We start from the raw sequence: 19,291 nt of genomic DNA on the forward strand, positions 1-19,291 counted from the left end.
AACGTCTCAAGTACCTAATGTCTTCTACTGTTATGTAGGAACTTATTTTTATGCATAGCTTTACAGAGCAAATTGCGATGGGGGTAAATTCTTATACTTGCATTTGTTCAGTTTACCCCAAAATAGAGACTCTCTCCAAAATGGGGTCACTTGTGTTGGGAGAAACATTAAGACCTTTTTTTCCTCCTTCCCTTGTTGGCCTCCTTAAAGTTTGTGGATGCCTTTAGTTTGATCTATTAGATTTGGTTCATTGTTCTGCCCCTTCTAGCCAAAACTTTTTAAACTGTGGGTCTTAACCCCACACAGGGTAGTATAACTGAATGTGAGGGTCCCAAAAAATTTGGCAACATTAAAAGGTTGTGTGTTGAATTTTATATTCCTACCTACCCCAGAGCTGCATAAAGTTCTCCAGCAAAAAGGGATCGTGAGTGGAAAAAGCTTAAGAAGTCATGTTCTAGATCATTTTCAGTCCCGTGCTCTCTAATCTCCCCTACCCATATTCGCTGTGACCCTAAGCTCATTCTTGCCTGTGCCACCTGCCTCCAAGAGCAAACCTTGAAGTCCTGTAAGGCTGGGGAGCTATTGTCCCCTCTCTAGGCACTCTGCCATATATCACTAAAGTCATCCGTCATGTACCTGCTCCTCCCCAGCCCACCCCCAACTCCATGAGGGCAAAAGCCAATGTGACACAATCACCCGTCTCCCAAGCCAACAAGCCTGGCCCGGCACCAAATGGGGAAGACCACACAGTCTTCTACAATCGATAGGTTGCAATGCTTTTATTAAATTCTTACAAAACAGAATACAAAATTCTGGCATTTGATAGTTGTTATAAAGGAAAACTCTTGAGTTGTATCAGTTTGCCTGGTACCCCATAGTTAAAGTGCTTTTTTTCCCCTCCTTTTCGTTCTATTGGGTTGGTGTGTTTTCCGTTGTTGTTGGTTTTTTTTTTTTTTTAAAAGCAGTTTCTAAGCTGACGGACCCCTTCTCACGGGGGCCAGTCTTGGATACCAGCAGTGCAGTGCGTGACATCGGTTCGGCCACTTTCAAGAATAGCCAACCCCATTGTTGGGGTGGGGACAGGGGGTGCATCTCTTTATGAGCCTTGAAAAAGTCAGGTTCACAGTAACATTTCTAACCAGTTCCAAGTTGAATTAATTGACTGAAGGGGGTGCGGTGGGGGAAAGGAGTTGGGCAGGAAGGGGAAAATGAACCTAAATTTAAAAAACAAAAATAAAAGTCAGTCATCAGTATCTGCTAAGTTCTGATTAGTAGGGGGAAAACAGCAATTTGAGTCTCCAAGGCTTTTTTTTTTGGGGGGGGGGAGTTAAAAGAAAAAAAAAATCCCAGAAAACTCCCAGCTGGAAAGAACCACCATAGATTTTTCTTTTGACACCCCCATCCTACTCAAGAAACTTCAGATACTGCAGACAGAGTCTTTGGAAATGAGTCAGCAGTCTGACCCATAAAGGGGGCCGGAGCGAGGGGCAGGATATAAGAAGGCAGACGGTCTTTCCATCTTCCTCCTCTGTCATGCCCCACCCCACAACACTCAGTAGAGGTCAGTAGGGGAGGAAACTTCAATCCTCCAGGCCCTGCCCTGGCCTGCCAGGTTATGTCCAAAGAAGATTTGGGGAGGATTGGAGGTCAAGGCATATTGGAGGGGGGGAAAACATAGGAAGAGGGAGTTGTTTCTTTTCTTTCTTTTTTTTTTTTTAAAAAAAAACCTCTGCCCCCTCCTCCAGGTGTGACCAGGATTCCAGGTGTAGTGTGGGGATAGCCTGACCCCTACTTACACCATTCAAGTATTCTTAATATAAGACAAATACCCGTTGGGTGGGGGCGGTGGGGGGAAGGGCAGGATGAAATCTACAAGTGAGAATAAAAACAAATTGCTCCAAAAATCCCTATAAAAACACAATGTACAATCAAAGACCTTGGACTCTGAAGAAGCAAGACTATTGCTTCCCCATAATCCCCTGCTTCCATCTGTGGCCGTCTGAGCGGCTGCCCAACTTCCCTGGTGGGCATGGGACGAAACTCACACAGCGTGACCCAGACTATTCAAGGGAGTTCTGGCCGAGGGCTGGAAGGGGGGCTTCCATAGCAGAGAAATGAGGACTGAGGGTACGAGAAAAATGCTATTTGAGGCTTAGGGGAACTGACTATCAAGAAAACCTGAGGACTTCTCTCCAAACACGTTCCACCATCTTCACCTCCCTGACTGGGAAAGAAAAAATTTTATGTGTGCATGCGTGTGTGTATATACATACACACACACACGCACACATATATATGTATATATACACACATATGCATACATAAGACGGAACTGGTATTGCATAGTTTATCACTGCCCAGAATGCAAAGGTGGGATGGGAAGAAAACACCCATCCAATAGGTGCCCTCTCCTGGCTTCTGGGAGGGTGTCTCTTGATACTGGATGGTGTTGGAGAGGAGAGAGGGACCCAGGAAAACACCAGGCCTCTCTTTCTCTCTTGAGTAATTCCTGGCTGGAGTGTTACTTCAGATATCTAACCAGAGAGCCCTGATCCGCTTGGATCTACTGAGCCCCAGCATCCGAGACACCTAAAGTCCAAGCAGGAAACTAGAAGCTTTTTTCCTGAATGTTGGCAAAGTAAATATTCCCCTTGGGGGCTGGAGTTTGTTCAAACTTCAGGCTTCTGTTTGGGGTAGGGGAAGATGAGGGACTTCCTTCCATTTGATCCCCACTGACTGAAATTGCCCATTCTGGGCTCAACTCCAAACCTAGGGGAAGGCAGTGGGCATGTCATTGCCCCACTTATCCTGAGGCCTGAAAAGAGGCACCATAGGCCCTGGGGCCCAGGTGCCCAAGATCTAGGCACCTGAGTAGCCTGTTCCAGCAGATGAAGATGAATAAAGCTTTCCCCTAGTTCTTGCCCCACCTTGATTCTCTACTGTCCTACCAAAGGTTGGCACAAGTTTGACCAGGGTGGGCATGGGGAGGTGGCGGTGCCCCACCCAGGTGCCCTAACAGAACACCCCTCCCACCACAGGAGCTGACAGCAACAACCCCAGGGAACATAGGGAACCCAGCTCTCCTCCTTCCTCCCTGCCTGGGATATGGGAGTCACCCGTATTTTGGGTCCCAGCACCTGCCAGCAGCATCTTATCCCTATCACCAGCAGTCAGGTACACTTGCTTCCCCCAGGGAGGCCAATACCTAACAGGGCCCCAGGAAAAAAAAGAGAGGGAGAATCTGCAGAAGACCCAGATTGTCTGCCCCAGGAGATGGGGGTGGGGGAAGAGGAGGGAAAGGAGTTTAGCCTGTGGGGGCTGAGTAAGGAAGAAAGGCAGCCACCAACCTGCTCTTAGACTACATTCTGGCCAGTCAGTGATGGGGAGAGGCAAAGGGGGGGAGGGAAGAGGGAGAAAGAGGGAGAGGAGGAGAGAGCCCCCGGGGGTGGCCCAGCTTGGCTCTCTCAGCCTGCAGGGCCTCCTCTTGGATCCTACTGCCCCAAGGCCAACACATCCTGCTGTGTGAAGCTTGTCCTCCCAACAAGACCCCAAAAGGAGAGCTTGGGAAAAAGAGTAAAGGATTGGAAGGCCATCCTATCTGGAGTGTGTTAACATTTCACCTGGAGCTTAGGGACGGGGCCACATCCCTCACTGTGGGTGCCACAGGCCAGGTGGGGAGAGCTTCCCTTAGAATACAGAGAATTTCCCCCATGGGGCTGGATGAATGCAAGATCAACTTTGCATCTATGTATATATACACGCACAATAATAAAATGCACATGTATACACACACGTATAGAAAATCTGCATCTATATGCAGCGGCAGGGGTGTGGTGGGGAGGGGAGAACATTCCTCCCCTGTCCCCCCACCATCCACTGGCACTTTCCTACCCCAGGGACCCATCACCTGCTCTGGAAGACTTAAAAGCTTCTTGAGTTAGGACAACAGGCCTTCCTCCTGAGCTGATTCTTTCCACTCAATCTGGAAAGGGAGTAAGGGAAAGTGGAGGGGTCAGGGTAGGGCAGGGGGTGGAGAACCCCGCTTACTTTTCACACAACTGACTGACCGTCTTTCACAGTATGGGGTGAGCTGAGTTTACAGCGCATCCTTTGGCGTAGGAAGGGAGGGAACGCTCATCAACAAAAAAGGACCCACAAATGTCAGTGTGCCACACGCCCTTCAAGCGTGCCTGGGGTGTGTGCCGCATTCTTGCTTTGTTGGTAAATACCATTAGACCATTTAAAAAATGTTTATAAAAAAAAAAAAGAAAAAACGACTCCCAAGGTCAGCTGAACTCCCTGGAAACCAGCCAGAGGAGGGAGTGACGGCCGGCTGGCAACAGCTCTAAAAAACAAACCCGACCCCACCAAACCTCGACGGGATGAATGCGCAGGAGGGGGTGGGGGGGACCTGGCTGGGGCCGTTACATGTGCTCGCTGACCAGGACCAGGGGGCTGACCAGGGCCTTGGACAAGCTGGCCTTCTGCCGCCGCTGGGCCAGCTTCGACTTGGACGGTGGCGACAGCTGCATGGAACATGAGGTAGCTTTGATGACGATTGGTCGGTTTTCTTCCTCCTCCTCGTCTTCTTCGCGCTGGGCCAGCTGGCGGTTCACGGCGATTGCCTCGGCTGCGAAGGAGGTGAGTTCTTTGGCACTGCTGTTTCTAGGGGACGAAGGGAAGGCAGAACAGTTAGGACCAACTCGATAATCCCTATCACCTCCCATTACTACCTCCCCAGCTGCTAGAACTGTCGGGCTTTACAGGGGGTAAGGATGCAACTTGGAGAGAAGTGATGGCTTCTGGGTATGGCAGGAGCTGGGACCAGGGGTCGAGGTGAGGCCAGAAAACAAGGTGAAAGCCACAATCCAAAGCAAGTACCCTCAAGACCCTTACTTTAGGGCTCTGACCACTGGGCTAAGCTGGCCAACAAGGATGGATACTCAATTGCTGTCTCCCCTGGACAAGTGAGAAGGCTCAAAGCCTCCAAAAGCCTCCAATTTTGGAATGAGCTCCTCAATTCTAAGCCGGACAAAGTCCTTTTAAGAGCAGCACTGGACGAGCCACCATCTTTGGTGCCCAAACCTTTGGGGAGGATAGGTCTTCCAGGGAAGTCCAGCTAAGATCGGCCTCCTTCCCATACCAGGCCCAGAAGCATAAGCCCCTCTCCAGAGCAAGACTGAAAGATTGAGGAGGGGGGGAGGGCTGGGGGCTGTCTCACCTCTGCAGGATGATTGGAGTGGGAAAGGTGTTATCCGGAGCACACTGCAATGAGAACATAAGACCTTCATCAGTCACGGGCCAGACTGCTGGCAAGCTGAGGGCCTCAGCAGCTCCCGAGGCCAGAGGCCCTGCTTCAACCATGGGACGGCTCTGCATCCTCACCCAAGAGCAGTACCAGGCAAGAAGGCAGCTGTGAGCCCATGCCTTCCTTGGATTTGCTGGACCCAGAGGTCCAGCAATGCCAAGCTGGGCTGGGGTGGGAGGGATTCTTTAGGAGGTAACAGAGAGGGGCGGCTAGGTGGTGCAGTGGATAAAGCACTGGCCCTGGATTCAGGAGTACCTGAGTTCAAATCCAGCCTCAGACACTTGACACTTACCAGCTGTGTGACCCTGGGCAAGTCACTTAGCCCCCACTGCCCCACAAAACAAAACAAAACAAAACAAAAAAAGGTTGAGGAGGAGGTAACAGAGAGCCCCCAAGGGCTTCAGTGGGAAGAATGGCATAACCACATCTATGCCTGAGAACAAACAAGGTCTGATCCTGACCATGCTGTGACACCTTGGACAAGTCCCTTCCCTATCTCATTTTTCCCATTTACCAAGTGGGGATAATAGAAGCCATTAAAGGGGTAGCACTCTATAAAATCACGAGGGAGTATGTGCATAAAGGTCACAATGAAGACCTTGACCTTGGGCCAAGTCCCTGGATGTCCAAGGGCATCAGTTCCTTCTCACTTGGGAAGTGGAGACTTGGCTACCTCAAGGGGGGCGGCACTCCAACAAGAAAACGGACTGGAAAGCAACTTAAGGAAAAGCCAAGTTATTGTGCCAACTTAAAGGATTAATGTCATCAGGCTGGTGGGAAACAAAAACACTTTCCCCAATGGCAGGACTTCCTAACATTTCTGGAGCCAAAAAAAAAAAAAATTCTGGAGTCAGGTCTATTTTAGATTCATTGAATTCTAGAAGTAGGAGGGATCAATGGCCTCATTAAAGAGCAAACAGATGGGGAAACTGAGGTACAGAGACCAAACGACTTGTCTAAGGTCACGAGGAATAAACTACATCTGTTCTTAGACTTAATAAGTTAAAATCACAGAATTACAGGCTCAGGATCTGTGCCAGATGAAGACGCTGAGGCAACTGGTCCCAGTTCAAACAGGGAAGTCAGACTTCGACAGCTTAGAAAGGACCAGGAGATGACAGAGCAAGGACTGGATGCAAGTTTCCCAAGGTATATAATGAGGTCCAAAAACCCAACTGAAATCGTAAGAAGGATGTGTAATGGGGTGAAGAATAGCTCTAAGGAAGTACCCATGTACACACCATAATATCGGTCTCAATGTTGGCTGGACCTTCCCCCAAATTTGGGTGGGGATGACGTCTAATCTATTTTTCAACATACACATCCTCTCTTTTTCTTTTTTTTGATGAGGCAATTAGGGTTAAGTGACTTGCCCAGGGTCACACAGCTAGTAAGTGTCAAGTGTCTGAGGCTGGATTTGAACTCAGGTCCTCCTGAATCCAGGGCCAGTGCTCTATCCACTGTGCCACCCAGCTGCCCCTCTTTTTCTTTTTAACGCTCTCCATTTAGGAAGGCAGCCTCCAATTTGACCAGTAACAATAAAGCCCAGCTTTAACACTTATTCTAGGCCTCTGTGACTTTTAGGTCAATCATTTGAACCTCTTTCCTCCTTTGTAAAGTTACTCCTATGTCCTTGGAGTCAGGCCCTGTGACTCAGTTTCCTTATCCGTAAAACAAGGGAGCTGGATCTGATGACCACTAAAGAAACTTGCAGCTCTTAATTTTCAGCTCCATGGGTCATTCTTATTCATTCACTAAAGCAGACCTTGGGACAGCGTCAGGCCGTCTCATCTCTTCTGACCTCACGTTATCTCATCTCTCTCTCAAAGGTCGAAAGCCTCACACATAACCATTTGGGACCAGCCCGGCACTTCACCGTCATGGGAAACTCACAACTGTAGTGAGATAGATCCCCAGCCTGGCCATCCCTTTTCTCTTCCACACTTTGCTCAGACCCCAAGGTCTAGCCTAAGCCCAAGGGCCACCGAGACACCTTTCTTGACCACCTCAGCAGACCTTCGATACTCCCCAGTCTCCCCACCCCATGAACTCCAGACTTATCTATGCACCCCACTCATTCTGCCCTGAGCAAACACAACCTAAGATTGTTCGTTTTTTTTTTCCTGTGTGTATATATACCTTATCTCTCTCAAACAGGTTTATCGGCGGGTCCCACAGCCCCTGGCACAGGGTTGGACATAGATAGCAGGTGCTTAACACATTTAGCAGAGTGGAGAAGCATGACTACTTCAGGGAGGCAGCCTTAGGACAGTCTCTCCTGGAGACCTTCCTTATGCGTCCCTGTCTCCCTACTTCAGAGACATTCTTGTTAACCATTTCTCTCCTCTAATGACTCAGCATGATGAAGTAAACAGAACACTGGCCTTGGGAGTCAGGCCGTGGCCCGGACTCATATCCTAACTCTGGCGTTTAATTAGCCGTGCGATCCTGGGCCAGTCATTTGACCTGAGTCTCTGTTTCTTTACTTGTAGAACGGGGGGACTGCACTAGACCTAAGATCTAAACTGGCCAGGGCAGCTAGGTGGCGCAGTGGATAGAGCACTGGCCCTGGATTCAGGAGGACCTGAGTTCAAATTTGGCCTCAGACACTTAACACTTACTAGCTGTGTGACCCTGGGCAAGTCACTTAACCCCAACTGCCTCACTTAAAAAAAAAAAAAAAAGATCTAAACTGGCCCTGGGATCCAGGGACCCAAAGATTGCAAGGCGTCACACAAACTTGAATGGGAAAACAAATGATCATTTTTATGTCAACATAACTGGTTTACTCTGTGATTTTATATGTGTTGTGTATTATTAATTACATATAATTATGTATTATTAGGAATACTATTCTGAGCAGGGGTCTGAGGCTTTCCCAGGACACCAAAAACGTTATGAAGCCCTGGACTAGATGGGTACCCAGTATTCAGTACGTGATCTGGCCAGGCAGAGTACAAGGGGACTGTCACAGCCCTGTGTAGTGGAGGGATGCAATAGCTTTTGGGGCTGCCTTTCTTCCAGAGTCCAGAGGAGGGCCACTGAGGGAGCTAAGGGCAATGTGGGGGAGGGGAGAAAATGCCAAGAAGTGGCAGATCTAAGCTTTACAACTTCCTGATAACTCAGCACCCCAAAGTGGGAGGGAGTCCTTGGGAAGCTTCTGCTCATGAGAGGTCATCGGGCAAGGTCTGCAGGCCTCCTCGTTACAGAGGGAACTGCTGATCAGGTACGGGCCGGACTAGGTAACCCTGAGGTCCCTTCCTGCTCAGATGCCTACTTACCAGCTGGTGGTGACCCTCCCACTGGGGCACTCTGTGCCTCTCGCTACAACACCCGATAATCTGCTTCAGGGCACCATTGCTTCTCTGCCACCTGTGCCCCAAAAGAGGCCAAATTTATAGGTGCTTCCTCTGTGCCCAGCACCATGTTAAGCTCAGGGCAAACAGAGAAAGGCAGAATAACAGTCTCTGCTCTCAAAGAACTCATAGTCTAAGGGGAGAGACAAAGCACAAATGACTACATACAAATTCCATGACAGCGGAGACTGTAGAACATCCCCTCCCCATTGAGCCAATCTCTTGTCTACTAGGTTAAACAGAGCAAGCGCTATCTGTCTATCCCTTGAAGGGCTCCGGCAAAGTCGCTTGAATGGGCCTCAGTTTTCTAATCTGTCAAGTAAGAAGGATATTTCTAAAGTTTAAGAGGTGGCACAGAATTGTGGGAAAAGCGCTGGGTTTGGCAGCAGGTGGCATGTGTACAAGTCTCATTCTGACTTCTTATAGCTTTATGACCGCAGAATATGAGTCTCAAGTTTCTTCATCTGTCAAATGGGTCCATCACTTATATTATCTACCTCCCAGGGACACAGTAAACCCTAGAACACTACTGAAACCTGTTATCTATTATTACTAAGGCAGACCAGCTTATGGTTCCCAATTATTCTGATTTTCCCAAAGTTTTCTCATCAGTCACAATTTCTCAGGGAGCTCAGCTTCTTCATTTGAAAAGGTATCTTCTTCTATCATTCTGTGACACTTCTTGGAATCTAAGGACACTTCAGGAGCTTGGGTAAAACCCAGGGTTGGGAATCCCCAGCAGCCACGCCCCCCTCCCTCATCCCCTTTAGCATTCAGAGGGTGGCCAACTCTTCCCTCTCCTTCCCCACGTTCAATCACCACTCCCTGGAACCTAAACAGCAGATGAGGCCACTTCCCCAGCCCAAGAGACACTCACCCCCTGCACCCAGGGGTGCTGCAGGACCTGGGCCGCACTCAGCCGCTTCTTGGCATCCCGGACGAGCAGCTTGGAGATGAGGTCTTTGGCTCCAAAGGAGATATGGGCCCAGTCCTTGTCAGGGAACTCGTACTTGCCTGCCTGGATGCTCTCAAAAAGCATGTTCTAGGGGAGGGCCAGAGGGAAGACACACAAAGTCACTGAGGAATCATCCAGTAACTTTCAGAACCCTAGTTCCCTGACTCGAACCCCTGCTGTGGATCCCATGAAAGGCCTGGACACCAGTATGATTCACTGGGGAGAGAAGAGAAAACTTTGGGGGACGAGCAGAGGGCCCCATCCCTCTCCTTCTTGCCCTTGAGTGCCTATGTCTGTAAGTGTGGGTCTGTCTCTCGCCTCCCCATCATGATGAGATGTGTCCTATAGTTGAATGAGTGTTTCAGAACCGGAGAATGCCAGAGGTGGGGGTGGGGGGGACCAGTGTTCCAGGGCCCTCACCTGGCAGGTATGACAAGCTTCACCCCGGTCCCAGCCGCAGTCACTGCCGCAGTGGCCCACAAAGGGGGGATAGCCGCTGAGCAGGATGTAGAGGATGACCCCAAGGCTCCACAGGTCACACCGTTTGTCATAAATGGTGGCCTCCTCACTGAAAGCTTCCACCACTTCCGGGGCCATGTACTCTGCGGAGCCACACTAGGAGGGAGAAGGGAGGGTTAGAGGCGGCCCCCGGGAAAGCCCACTAATATCCAATGAAGATCCGGGAAGTGTGGGGCACTGTGCCAGGCAGGGGAGGATGCAGAGAGGAGCTCAGAACCGGGAGCTAGAAGGGACTGCATGGATGGCAGGCAGCCAAAGCCAGGTCTGAGCCCCGCTGGATGCTCCGACAATGGGTTGCCTAGAGCACCGAGCAAGGACAAGCCCCACACAAGATGGAGGAAGAGGGGACGTCCCATCTCAGACCCAGAGGCACAGAAGGGCCCATGGCTGGGCAGTCTGTGCTTCAGGAAGGCACCCAAAGCTGTGGGGTAGTCAGGGAGGACTTCTGGGAGGAGATGGCAATTACAGATAATTAATTAAAATAAACAGAGAAGAAAAGGGAGGAGATAGGGAAAAGGCACCAAGGCAGGGCAGACAGCCTTCTTAGGAGACAATTAACAGGAAGATGGAGCTGGTCACACTGGGTGGTTGAGGCCAGACTGGCCATAGCCTTGAGTGCCAGGCCAGGGAGTCCGGGGGTGGACATGGTGGGAAGGCCAAGCGTTCCCATGGGTGTCAAGTTTTCTGGGAAACTTTTTCCTTTTTCCTCTTGGCAAAGTTTCTTCATCTGGGAGGATCTCAATAATAATCTCTAAGCCAACCTCCAGTTTTATGGTCACAATTATGGCAGCAGTGCCTGGCATGTAAACATTACTTTGTCCTCCCTAGGAGGGAGGTGCTGTTATTATCCCCACTTTACAGATGAGGAAACTGAGGCAGACAGAGGTGAAGTGGCTTGCCCAGGGTCACGAAGCTCCTAAGTGGCTGAGGGATGGTTTGAACCCAGATCTCTCAACTTAATAAATGTTTGTTGATTAACTCACGGATTGAGCCTCAGTTTCAAAGTACTACAGCAACACCTCAGTTTCCTTCCTCTGTCCAACAGGAGGGACTGGGCGCCAGGGTCCCTTCCACCCCTCAGTCCTGTGACCTTCTGTCTCACATTCACTCTCCTGTGTCTGAGCCCCACCCACACCACGCCCGGCCAGGTCTCCCCAGAGTCAGGACTCTTGCCCGGGGTTGTCGGTGGTTCCACAGCAGTGGGGCAGTAGCTCTGCATCTCTGCCCCTCCAAATGAAAGAGGAGAATGGGCAGATTTTCCAATGCCCCCCATCAAGGACCCAACTTCTACCCCAGCCAAGGTGTCCCATCCATCCTACATCTGACCCTGCGCTGCAATGCATGTCCTCCTGGGAGGCCAGAAGAGGGTGTGAGCTACAAGGAGCAGGATGGCCAGACCTGCCAGTCCCAGGACCTGGGTTTGAATCTCAGCCCTCGGGCTCGCCCCTTCCCAAGCGCCTCCTATGTGCCAGGCCCTGTGCACAGTCCGGCATCAGCACCAGCAGCAGGATCGGCGTGAGGCTGGTTGGCTTTGTCCTCTCACCCTCCTGGGGCTCAAGAGCCTTAATTCAAAGGACTCTAACTCTGGACCCTTTCTCCGGTCTCCTCCCTCCCACAGGAAGCCTCTCGGGACCCTCCCCTGGGGATCATCTCCCCCTATTACTTGCTGTACATGGACAGGGAGCCCTCTGAGGGCCGGGGCTGGCTTTTGCCTTTCTCTGCAGCCCCAGCCCTGGGCACACCCTAGGGGCCTGAGTGGGATTTGTTGCCTGACTAATGGAGGAACTGCTCCAGACAGCACAGCATCAGAGGCAGACAGAGCAGGAAGGGACCCCCTCATTTTACAGATGAAGAAACGAGCCCTGAAAGGTGAGCCGGGTAGGGTCTGATCTTTTAAGGTCCCTCCCAGTGTCAGCCAGTGGGTACAGGAAGAGTTAAGGCACAGACAGCGCCAGCCAGCCAGCCACGGGGACTTTCCAGCCTCCCCAGAGGCCTGTGGGGAGGGCAAGAGGGAGGCCCTATGTGCACCAGAGACAGGAAGCGAGCTGGGGCAAAGAGGGGGGCTGGGCAGCTCTCCCCGGCTTCTACACACACAGACAAAGTGTAAGTTTGTGCCTGAGAGGTGAAGGTTGTCTGAGCAGCATGGGGGGGTGGGCGGTCTGGCCCGCCCCAGCTCCAGCGGGGAGCCTCACCTTCCCCACCCAGCAGGACAGGCTTGCATCAGCTCCTTCCCCGCCCAGACTGGGCTCCCAGCCAAGGATTCCGCCTTGGGAGAGGTGGGAAGGGCCAAACAGGAGGGGCCAGCTTCGGGAAGGTTAGCTCCCTCCCTTGGCCCCAAGGGACCCTGCAGCAGGAAGGCTGACCCCCAAGGCCTATCTCTGACCACTTCTCAGTTTGTTCCCCTGAGAATTAGGAAGAGAAAATGCCCCAAACACATCTTCTGTGAAACCATAAACCCGCTTCGCCCCAAGTGGGAGACAGAAGGTGGGTGGGGAGGCAGCTCCTGGGGAGGGTTAGGTCAAGGGTGACTGGCTGGAGTTGGGGGGAGAGCAGGGACAAACTCCAAGCACCAGCCTTAACCCAAGGGTGGGGCAGGATGGGACAGAAAGGGGGGGGGGCACGAGTGGCCGATGGGCAGGAATTTCACTGGGCTGCAACTACAGGCCCCAGGAGTGAAGCTTCCATCCTCCCAGAGAAGCCCCGCCCCTTGCTCAGTCCTCAAATGCCACCCTGCCCCAAACACACTTAAGTGCACCCGGGGGTGCCCCAGCACCCCAGAGCCCCACCTCTTTTGCTTCTCCCAAGCCTCGCCTGACCCATTTTTGGGTGACGCCCCCCCCCAACCAATCAGAGCCACTGTTGCTAAGGCGAGCCCTAAGCTCTCTCCCTTGGGCTCCTCCCATGCTGCTGGGCTCTGCTCCAGGCCAACCAGGAATGGGGGTGTTATGTAACTCTGGGGCCCAGGGGGGGCAGAGCAAGTGCTGGTCCCGGAGAAAAGGGGACGCCAGGGCCATGCCCAGTCCTATCCCACCAGGCTCCCCTGGGGGCCCAGGGCAATGGATCCTTTTGCCAACACATCCCCAGTGAACACAGACCAGCTCCCTTAAAAGTCAGTGGTGGGGCAGCTAGGTGGCCCAGTGGATAGAGCAGCAGCCCTGGATTCTAAAGAACCTGAGTTCAAATCCGACCTCAGACACTTAACAATTACTAGCTGTGTGACCCTGGGCAAGTCACTTAACCCTCACTTACCCACAAAAAAACAAAAACAAAACAAACAACAACAACAACAAAAAAAGTCAGTGGTCATTCCTCCTAAGCACAGCCAAAGCCATGCAGGTCAGAACTACTTTGACCCAGGTAGGACGTGCCCACTCACATTAGATCCACGGCATCCCCGGCTCATCCCCTCCTTCCCTCCTTCTCCTGAATATCCAGAACCACACGGGTACGATGCCAGGGCAATGGGGAGGCCGGGGGGGGGGGGGCGCACCTGCTTCACTACTGCATGGGCTGGCCGACCTAAAGGTGAGCCCAAGGCATTACTCAAACATGGGCCGGGGGCCAAGAGGCCATGAACTCTCACCGTGTCACCTCAGAGAACCCGACTGCCATGAAGGGAGAGAGCAGATGCCCAGTGGTCTCATCAGACTGAACATCACATGTCAGTCAATCCCAGTGCCAAACACCCAAGGGCACTTGCCTCCCATGCCCCAAGCAGGGTCGGCTGGTGGGTGAGACTTACCGGTGTGAGCAGCTCCGGGGTGGAGATGGGAGAGCAGTCACCATTGAGCTTAATGCCACTGCCCAGGTCAAAGTCGCAAATCTTGACTGGGGAAACCTGCCAGGAGGAGCAGAGAGTGGAAGACAGGCTGATGGGTGCAGGGCAGGGACCCCAGCCCCCTCGTCAGACCTTCAAGGACTCTTCCCCACAACCACCTCGGGTATGATCATTCTTATGTCACAAGTAGGGAAACCAAGACCCAGAGATGACAAGGACTGATTTGCCCAGGGCTACCCAGCTAGAGCATGTCTGAGGGGAGATCTGACCACAGGGCTGTCATTTTTACTCCTGAACCACTGACCCATCCCATCATTCCACACCCTGCCCCGTCACAGCCTGCTGGCCTCTGAAACCATCCCTGTGAGAGGCCAGGCCTGGGGAGCTGAGGAGCAGAGGAGGGGGCATCTACCTGTAGCACTTGCCGAATGTCCCTCTGGCCTGGCCAGTTCCACTAAGGTTCAATTTCCCAAGGCAGGATGAGAGGAAACAAAAGGGTGTCGGACCCCTGAGGCCACAGGCAGCCTGGCTACACTGTCCTGAAACCATTACTGGGGACACCCTCCTCCTGTTAGTCCCTGGCTGCATGCACCTCGCTCTCCTTCCCAGGAGCACCCCAAGCCTGGCCCAGAATCCCCTGAAGGGGGAGAGCACTTTCATAGAGCGTCCTTAGACGAGAGGGCATCACGCCCATCTTACAGATGAAGAAACAAAAGACCTGACCAAAAGTAGCCACACTAGCACTCGCACCATGAGCCAGCTACAGAATGTTACAATGGAAAGAGCACGCAACGGGAGTCGTAAGACCTAGCTCAAGCCCCCTCACTGCTCTGAGCTCTAGTTTTCACCTCTGCAAAATAAGGAGGGGTGGGGGTTGGACTAGACCAGGGATACTATGTGATGGTCCAGACCCCCTAAGGGGATCAAGAGATTTCAGAAAGTCTGTGAATTTGTCTTTTTAAATATTTCTATTTTAAATATTTTAAAGTTAATTAAAATTTGTTGTAAAGATCTTTATAAGTACGTTTCAATCTCCCTTGTAATCCTTTGCTTTTTATTTTATGCATTTAAAAAGGGGGAGGGGGGATTCTGAGAAGGGATCCCGGCTTCTCCAGGACTAGGTCTGAAGGGTTCCAAGACCCTGGACTAGGGGATGGCTGAGGATCTTCCCAGCTGTGAGTCTGTGCTTCTGAGTCAGCAGCAGAGGGTGGGGGTGGGGGTGGGGGAGGGGGCTTGGTATCTGGACTTACCTGGAAAAGCCCCTGCTCTAAGGTCTGCTGCCCAAGGGGCCCATCACTCCCCTCCCCCCCAGGCCCCGAGCCTCTAGGCCGCTCCTGGCAGGAGCCTCTTCCTCACCTGGTCAGGATTTTCACAGAGGATGTTTTCAGGTTTAAGATCCCTGTGTGCAATCCCTGGGGGAAAGCCAGACAGAGGAGGCAAGTCAAGAGGGTGGGGGAGGGCACTATGGAAAGAGCTTAAGGAGGCAGGGAGGGAGGGCAGGACCAGGTAGACCACAGGAGTTTCCTTCAAACCCCGGACCAGGTTTTTTCTGAAGGCTTCAAGTGTTGGTCGTGGGGAGTGGCTCCTGTGCCAAGCTTCAGCAGGAGGCAGAGAGCCACCCGGCTGGGGCACGAAGCAGGTAGGGCAGGACAGAGGAGAGGAGAGAGGGGGAGGGAGCCAGCCCCTCTGCTTCTCTGCCAAGTCCCCTCCCCTCATACCCCGACATTGCCCACCTTTATTGTGCAAGAAGTCAAGGGCGCTGGCAATGTCTTGTACCACCATGCTGGCCTCAAGCTCGTTGAAATGACGTCGTTGATGGATATGAGAGAGGATGGAGCCTGCCAGGGGGCAGAGGGGAAGAGGGGGGTAAGGCACAGGTCACAGGGGAGGGCCAGCCTCACCCCCCACACACACACAGATCCCTGGAAAGGGGTGACCCCGGTAATGCCACTTCTGTTGGCATGGATCCAACACCTTTCTATGGGCTTTCCTCAAAACCACCCAAGGAGGCAGACAGTCCAAGTGTGATCACCCCTGTTTTCAGAGGAGAGAACCAAGGCTCAGAGCGCTGTCTTGCACGGGGGTTACCCAGCTAACAAGAGTCTCAGGATTCAAAAACAGGACCCCTCTGACACCGAGTTTAGTGCTCTTTCCACTAACACACACTGAGTCTAGGGATGTGCCAAGAATGTGACCACCTCGCCTGCCTCCTGCATCTTCTGGCTGTTGGGGCAGGGGGTGTTACCACCCTGGAGATGACCCCTCACGTCCACAGTGCTGTGTGACACTTCCACCCACCCACCTGGGCACGGAGGGCAGGGTCTTCCACAAGAAACTCAAGCTCATTTGAGGAGTGACCCGTCTAGAGTCCGTTGGCAGATTTGAAACCCAAATCCGGGGGTCTAATCCCAAATACAGGCACCCTTCTCCCACACTTGGGTTGCCTCTCCCCTAACATGCACCCGGCTTGAGCTCAGCAAGAACTTCCCAACCATGGGAATTCTGTGAGTGGAACCAACTGCTCCAACAGGTAGCAAGTCCCCTGCTCTCTGGAAGTCTCTAAGCAAAGGGTAGGTAACCACTGCTTGGGTACATGGAAGAGGGGATTTTCAGGGAATTCAGGCCCAGGGATAATCTGTCTATTAAGACGCATTTAAAGTCCCCTCCCCCCCATTCCCTCCAGCTGCTAAGGCTTACTCCTCTGGACTTAAAATCTACATGTCATTTTTCCCATTAGAATGTAAACACAGGGGCAGCTAGGTGGCACAGTGGATAAAGCATGGGCCCTGGATTCAGGAGGACCTGAGTTCAAATCCAGCCTCAGACATTTGACACTTACCAGCTGTGTGACCCTAGGCAAGTCACTTGATCCTCATTAAACACCCCCCCAAAAAAAGTAAAAAGAATGTAAGCCCCCTGAGGCCTGAGAACAATTATTTTGCTTTTTTTTTGGTTGTATCCCTTCACTTAGCCCTCTGCCTGGCAAACAGAAAGCCCATGGGTTTGACTTATCTAGGGGCCCACTAAGATTTCTTCCAAACCAAAGATCCTGGACCTCTGAATCAGGGACTCCCTCAAAAAAACAACCCTTAGTCACTCTTTTGTGAGTCTATCACCTGCTAATTTCTCTGAATTAGCTCCCATTTTCAGCCTGTCCCACCTCTTAGAAGGCCTGACTACCTGCTAGGGCAAAACCACTTTGCTCAATTTAACAATCCTCTAAAAGGCCAAAAAGGTGCATCATTATGGGGCATTCCCTCATTCAGGAGTTCTTTAGGCCTGGGGCATCAACCAACCTAAGTAAATAAGGATCCCTGTGGGCCACATGTTGACTCAGTTTTGAAATGTAGTATCATCTCTTGTTTTATTGTATTTCTATTTATTTTGTTAACTCTTTCCAAATGGTATTTTACTTGGGCCCGGGCCTCATTCAGGAATACTGGGGGCTGAGTGTGTGACACACGGGCCCTACAACAGCTGTTCTCAATATGTGAGATGCTTCTAGAGGCTCCACCAAAGTGAAAATGATTTTCCTAATAATACAAAGCTAGAATCCACAAAAACAAAAGCTCTTGGGGGAAAAGGGGGGGGGGGGCTCCTGATAATCTTCAAGAGGACAAAAGGCTCCTAATACCCAAAGGCTTGAGAATCATTGCCCCAACAATAAAAACCCCAGGTCCAGTCCCAACCTATTTCTTAAAATCACTTCTTCTGAGTAGCTAAGAGGGATGTGTTCCTAGTCCTATTCAGAAGGGAGGTCTCTCAAGTATCCTATGGTCCCCTTGAAGATTTCATGGATTTTAACTGGCTCTTTTTTTAACCCAAGTCTTTCATGTCAGGAGTTAGAGGTAAGGGGAGAGAAGAGGAAGGAAAGGGGTGCTGTGTTAATACCCTACCAGGGGGTCAAAGAGAGAACCCCAGACGTATACCCATAGCCTCAGATAAAATCCCCTAATACTTACCACCCCGCATCTTCTCAAACACCAAGTAGAATCTCTCTTCTTCTTCAAAGAACTCTATCAGTTCAAGGACATTTCTGGGAGGGAAAGAGGAAGGGGTGGGGGGCAGGAGAAGATGCTTCAGTTGTCAGTCCCTACCCCATTCCAACCTCTTTATGGGCAGCCCTTGGCCCAGCCCGAAGGGGGATCCGAATTTCCTCCCACTTTAAGGGATGCCCAGGAGAGGCTGGCCTCACTGCGCTGGGGTTGGGGAGGGAGGAGGGGGCCTTAGTGGAGCTGCTCCTGCTCATCGAAATGACCTTCACCAGAGAATGTAAAGTCTCTATCCATTGGCAAGCTCAGAAATACAGTGGGGGCACAGACAGGTCTGTAGGAAGAAGGCAGGAACTGAAACTCCCAAGGCAGAGAGGTGGGGATGAGGGTGCAGGGGACAGGAAAGGAATCCTTACCGATGGCCCTGACATTGGTACAGCATCTCTACCTCCCGAAACACGCGGCTCCGTATGTGGCCCAGGCGCTTCTCGATGATCTGTAAAAGAGAAAGGCTGGTGGGGTCACTAAGAAGAGAGGAGCCACCCACTGGGCCCAAGAGGCTAAGCAAACAGCCTGTCGGGAAGAGGGGGTAGCTGGGAGGTTCAGCAGCAGAAGGGCCCCCAGACCTGACATTACCAGGCCTGAAATGCAAATATTCTTTATTACTTCTTAGCTAAATGTTTAAAGTTCTCTATTCAGATGTAAATCTCCAGGGGAAGGGGACTAGAGATCTATTAGGATAAGTTGGGCAAGTCTGGACAAGAAGAGACACCTGGATAAGGAGAAAGGGTTAACAAGGACAGACAAGCACCAGTGCCCATCCACTTTTGTCCAGAGTCAACCCTCCTCCATATACTGGCACCCTAAATTCCTTTCCAAACCTGGGCATAGAATGCCATATATAAATGCTAGCTACTGTTATTATATTTTTATTCCTGCTGGCCAAGAGCAAGATAAAGAAGCCCCAGGTGTCACTCATTTCACTACAGGATCTACATCAAGTTCTTGGATAGATGCTGGAGTATAATGCAAATAGTACTTATGACTTGGGAGGCAGAAGGCCCAAACAGCTGGGGAGGATATAAGCACTGGTCCTGTATTCTCAAAGACCTAAATTTAAATTCAGTGTCAGACACTGATGGAGGAGGCTAAAAAGGGTTAACAGATAACCTATCAATTGTAGCTAAAAGGGGTTAACAGATAATCCAAGACTTGAGTACCTAAAAGGGTTAACAGAGAAACTAAGGTTAGTGTTCTTACAGTAACTAAGAGGATTTGTCCCTATCAACCCTCACGATCAACAGAGACTGTAAACAGGGACCATTAACCATTAATAGACATTAATATTCCTAGATGACAGGACACCTAGAAACCAGATCTTAA

At 51.3% G+C, this 19,291-nt stretch overlaps 1 protein-coding gene across 2 annotated transcripts in view; it reads right to left on the reverse strand.

The window, feature by feature from the left end:
- Positions 1–764: 764 nt before the first annotated feature.
- MKNK2 (MAPK interacting serine/threonine kinase 2) overlaps positions 765–19,291 on the reverse strand; it is a 34,261-nt gene continuing 15,734 nt past the window's right edge. For both annotated transcript variants that reach the window (XM_043970165.1, XM_043970264.1), the window contains 9 exons: positions 18,325–18,404; positions 17,879–17,952; positions 15,650–15,754; positions 15,273–15,328; positions 13,881–13,976; positions 10,040–10,234; positions 9,542–9,706; positions 5,222–5,265; positions 765–4,665 (listed from right to left, as the gene is read on the reverse strand). In XM_043970165.1, the coding sequence (XP_043826100.1) occupies positions 4,425–4,665; positions 5,222–5,265; positions 9,542–9,706; positions 10,040–10,234; positions 13,881–13,976; positions 15,273–15,328; positions 15,650–15,754; positions 17,879–17,952; positions 18,325–18,404 (1,056 nt within the window). In that variant the 3' untranslated portion in view covers positions 765–4,424. The remainder of the gene's footprint in view (positions 4,666–5,221; positions 5,266–9,541; positions 9,707–10,039; positions 10,235–13,880; positions 13,977–15,272; positions 15,329–15,649; positions 15,755–17,878; positions 17,953–18,324; positions 18,405–19,291) is intronic.

This window comes from Dromiciops gliroides, chromosome 1 (assembly GCF_019393635.1).
Source record: "Dromiciops gliroides isolate mDroGli1 chromosome 1, mDroGli1.pri, whole genome shotgun sequence".
Taxonomy (NCBI): domain Eukaryota; kingdom Metazoa; phylum Chordata; class Mammalia; order Microbiotheria; family Microbiotheriidae; genus Dromiciops; species Dromiciops gliroides.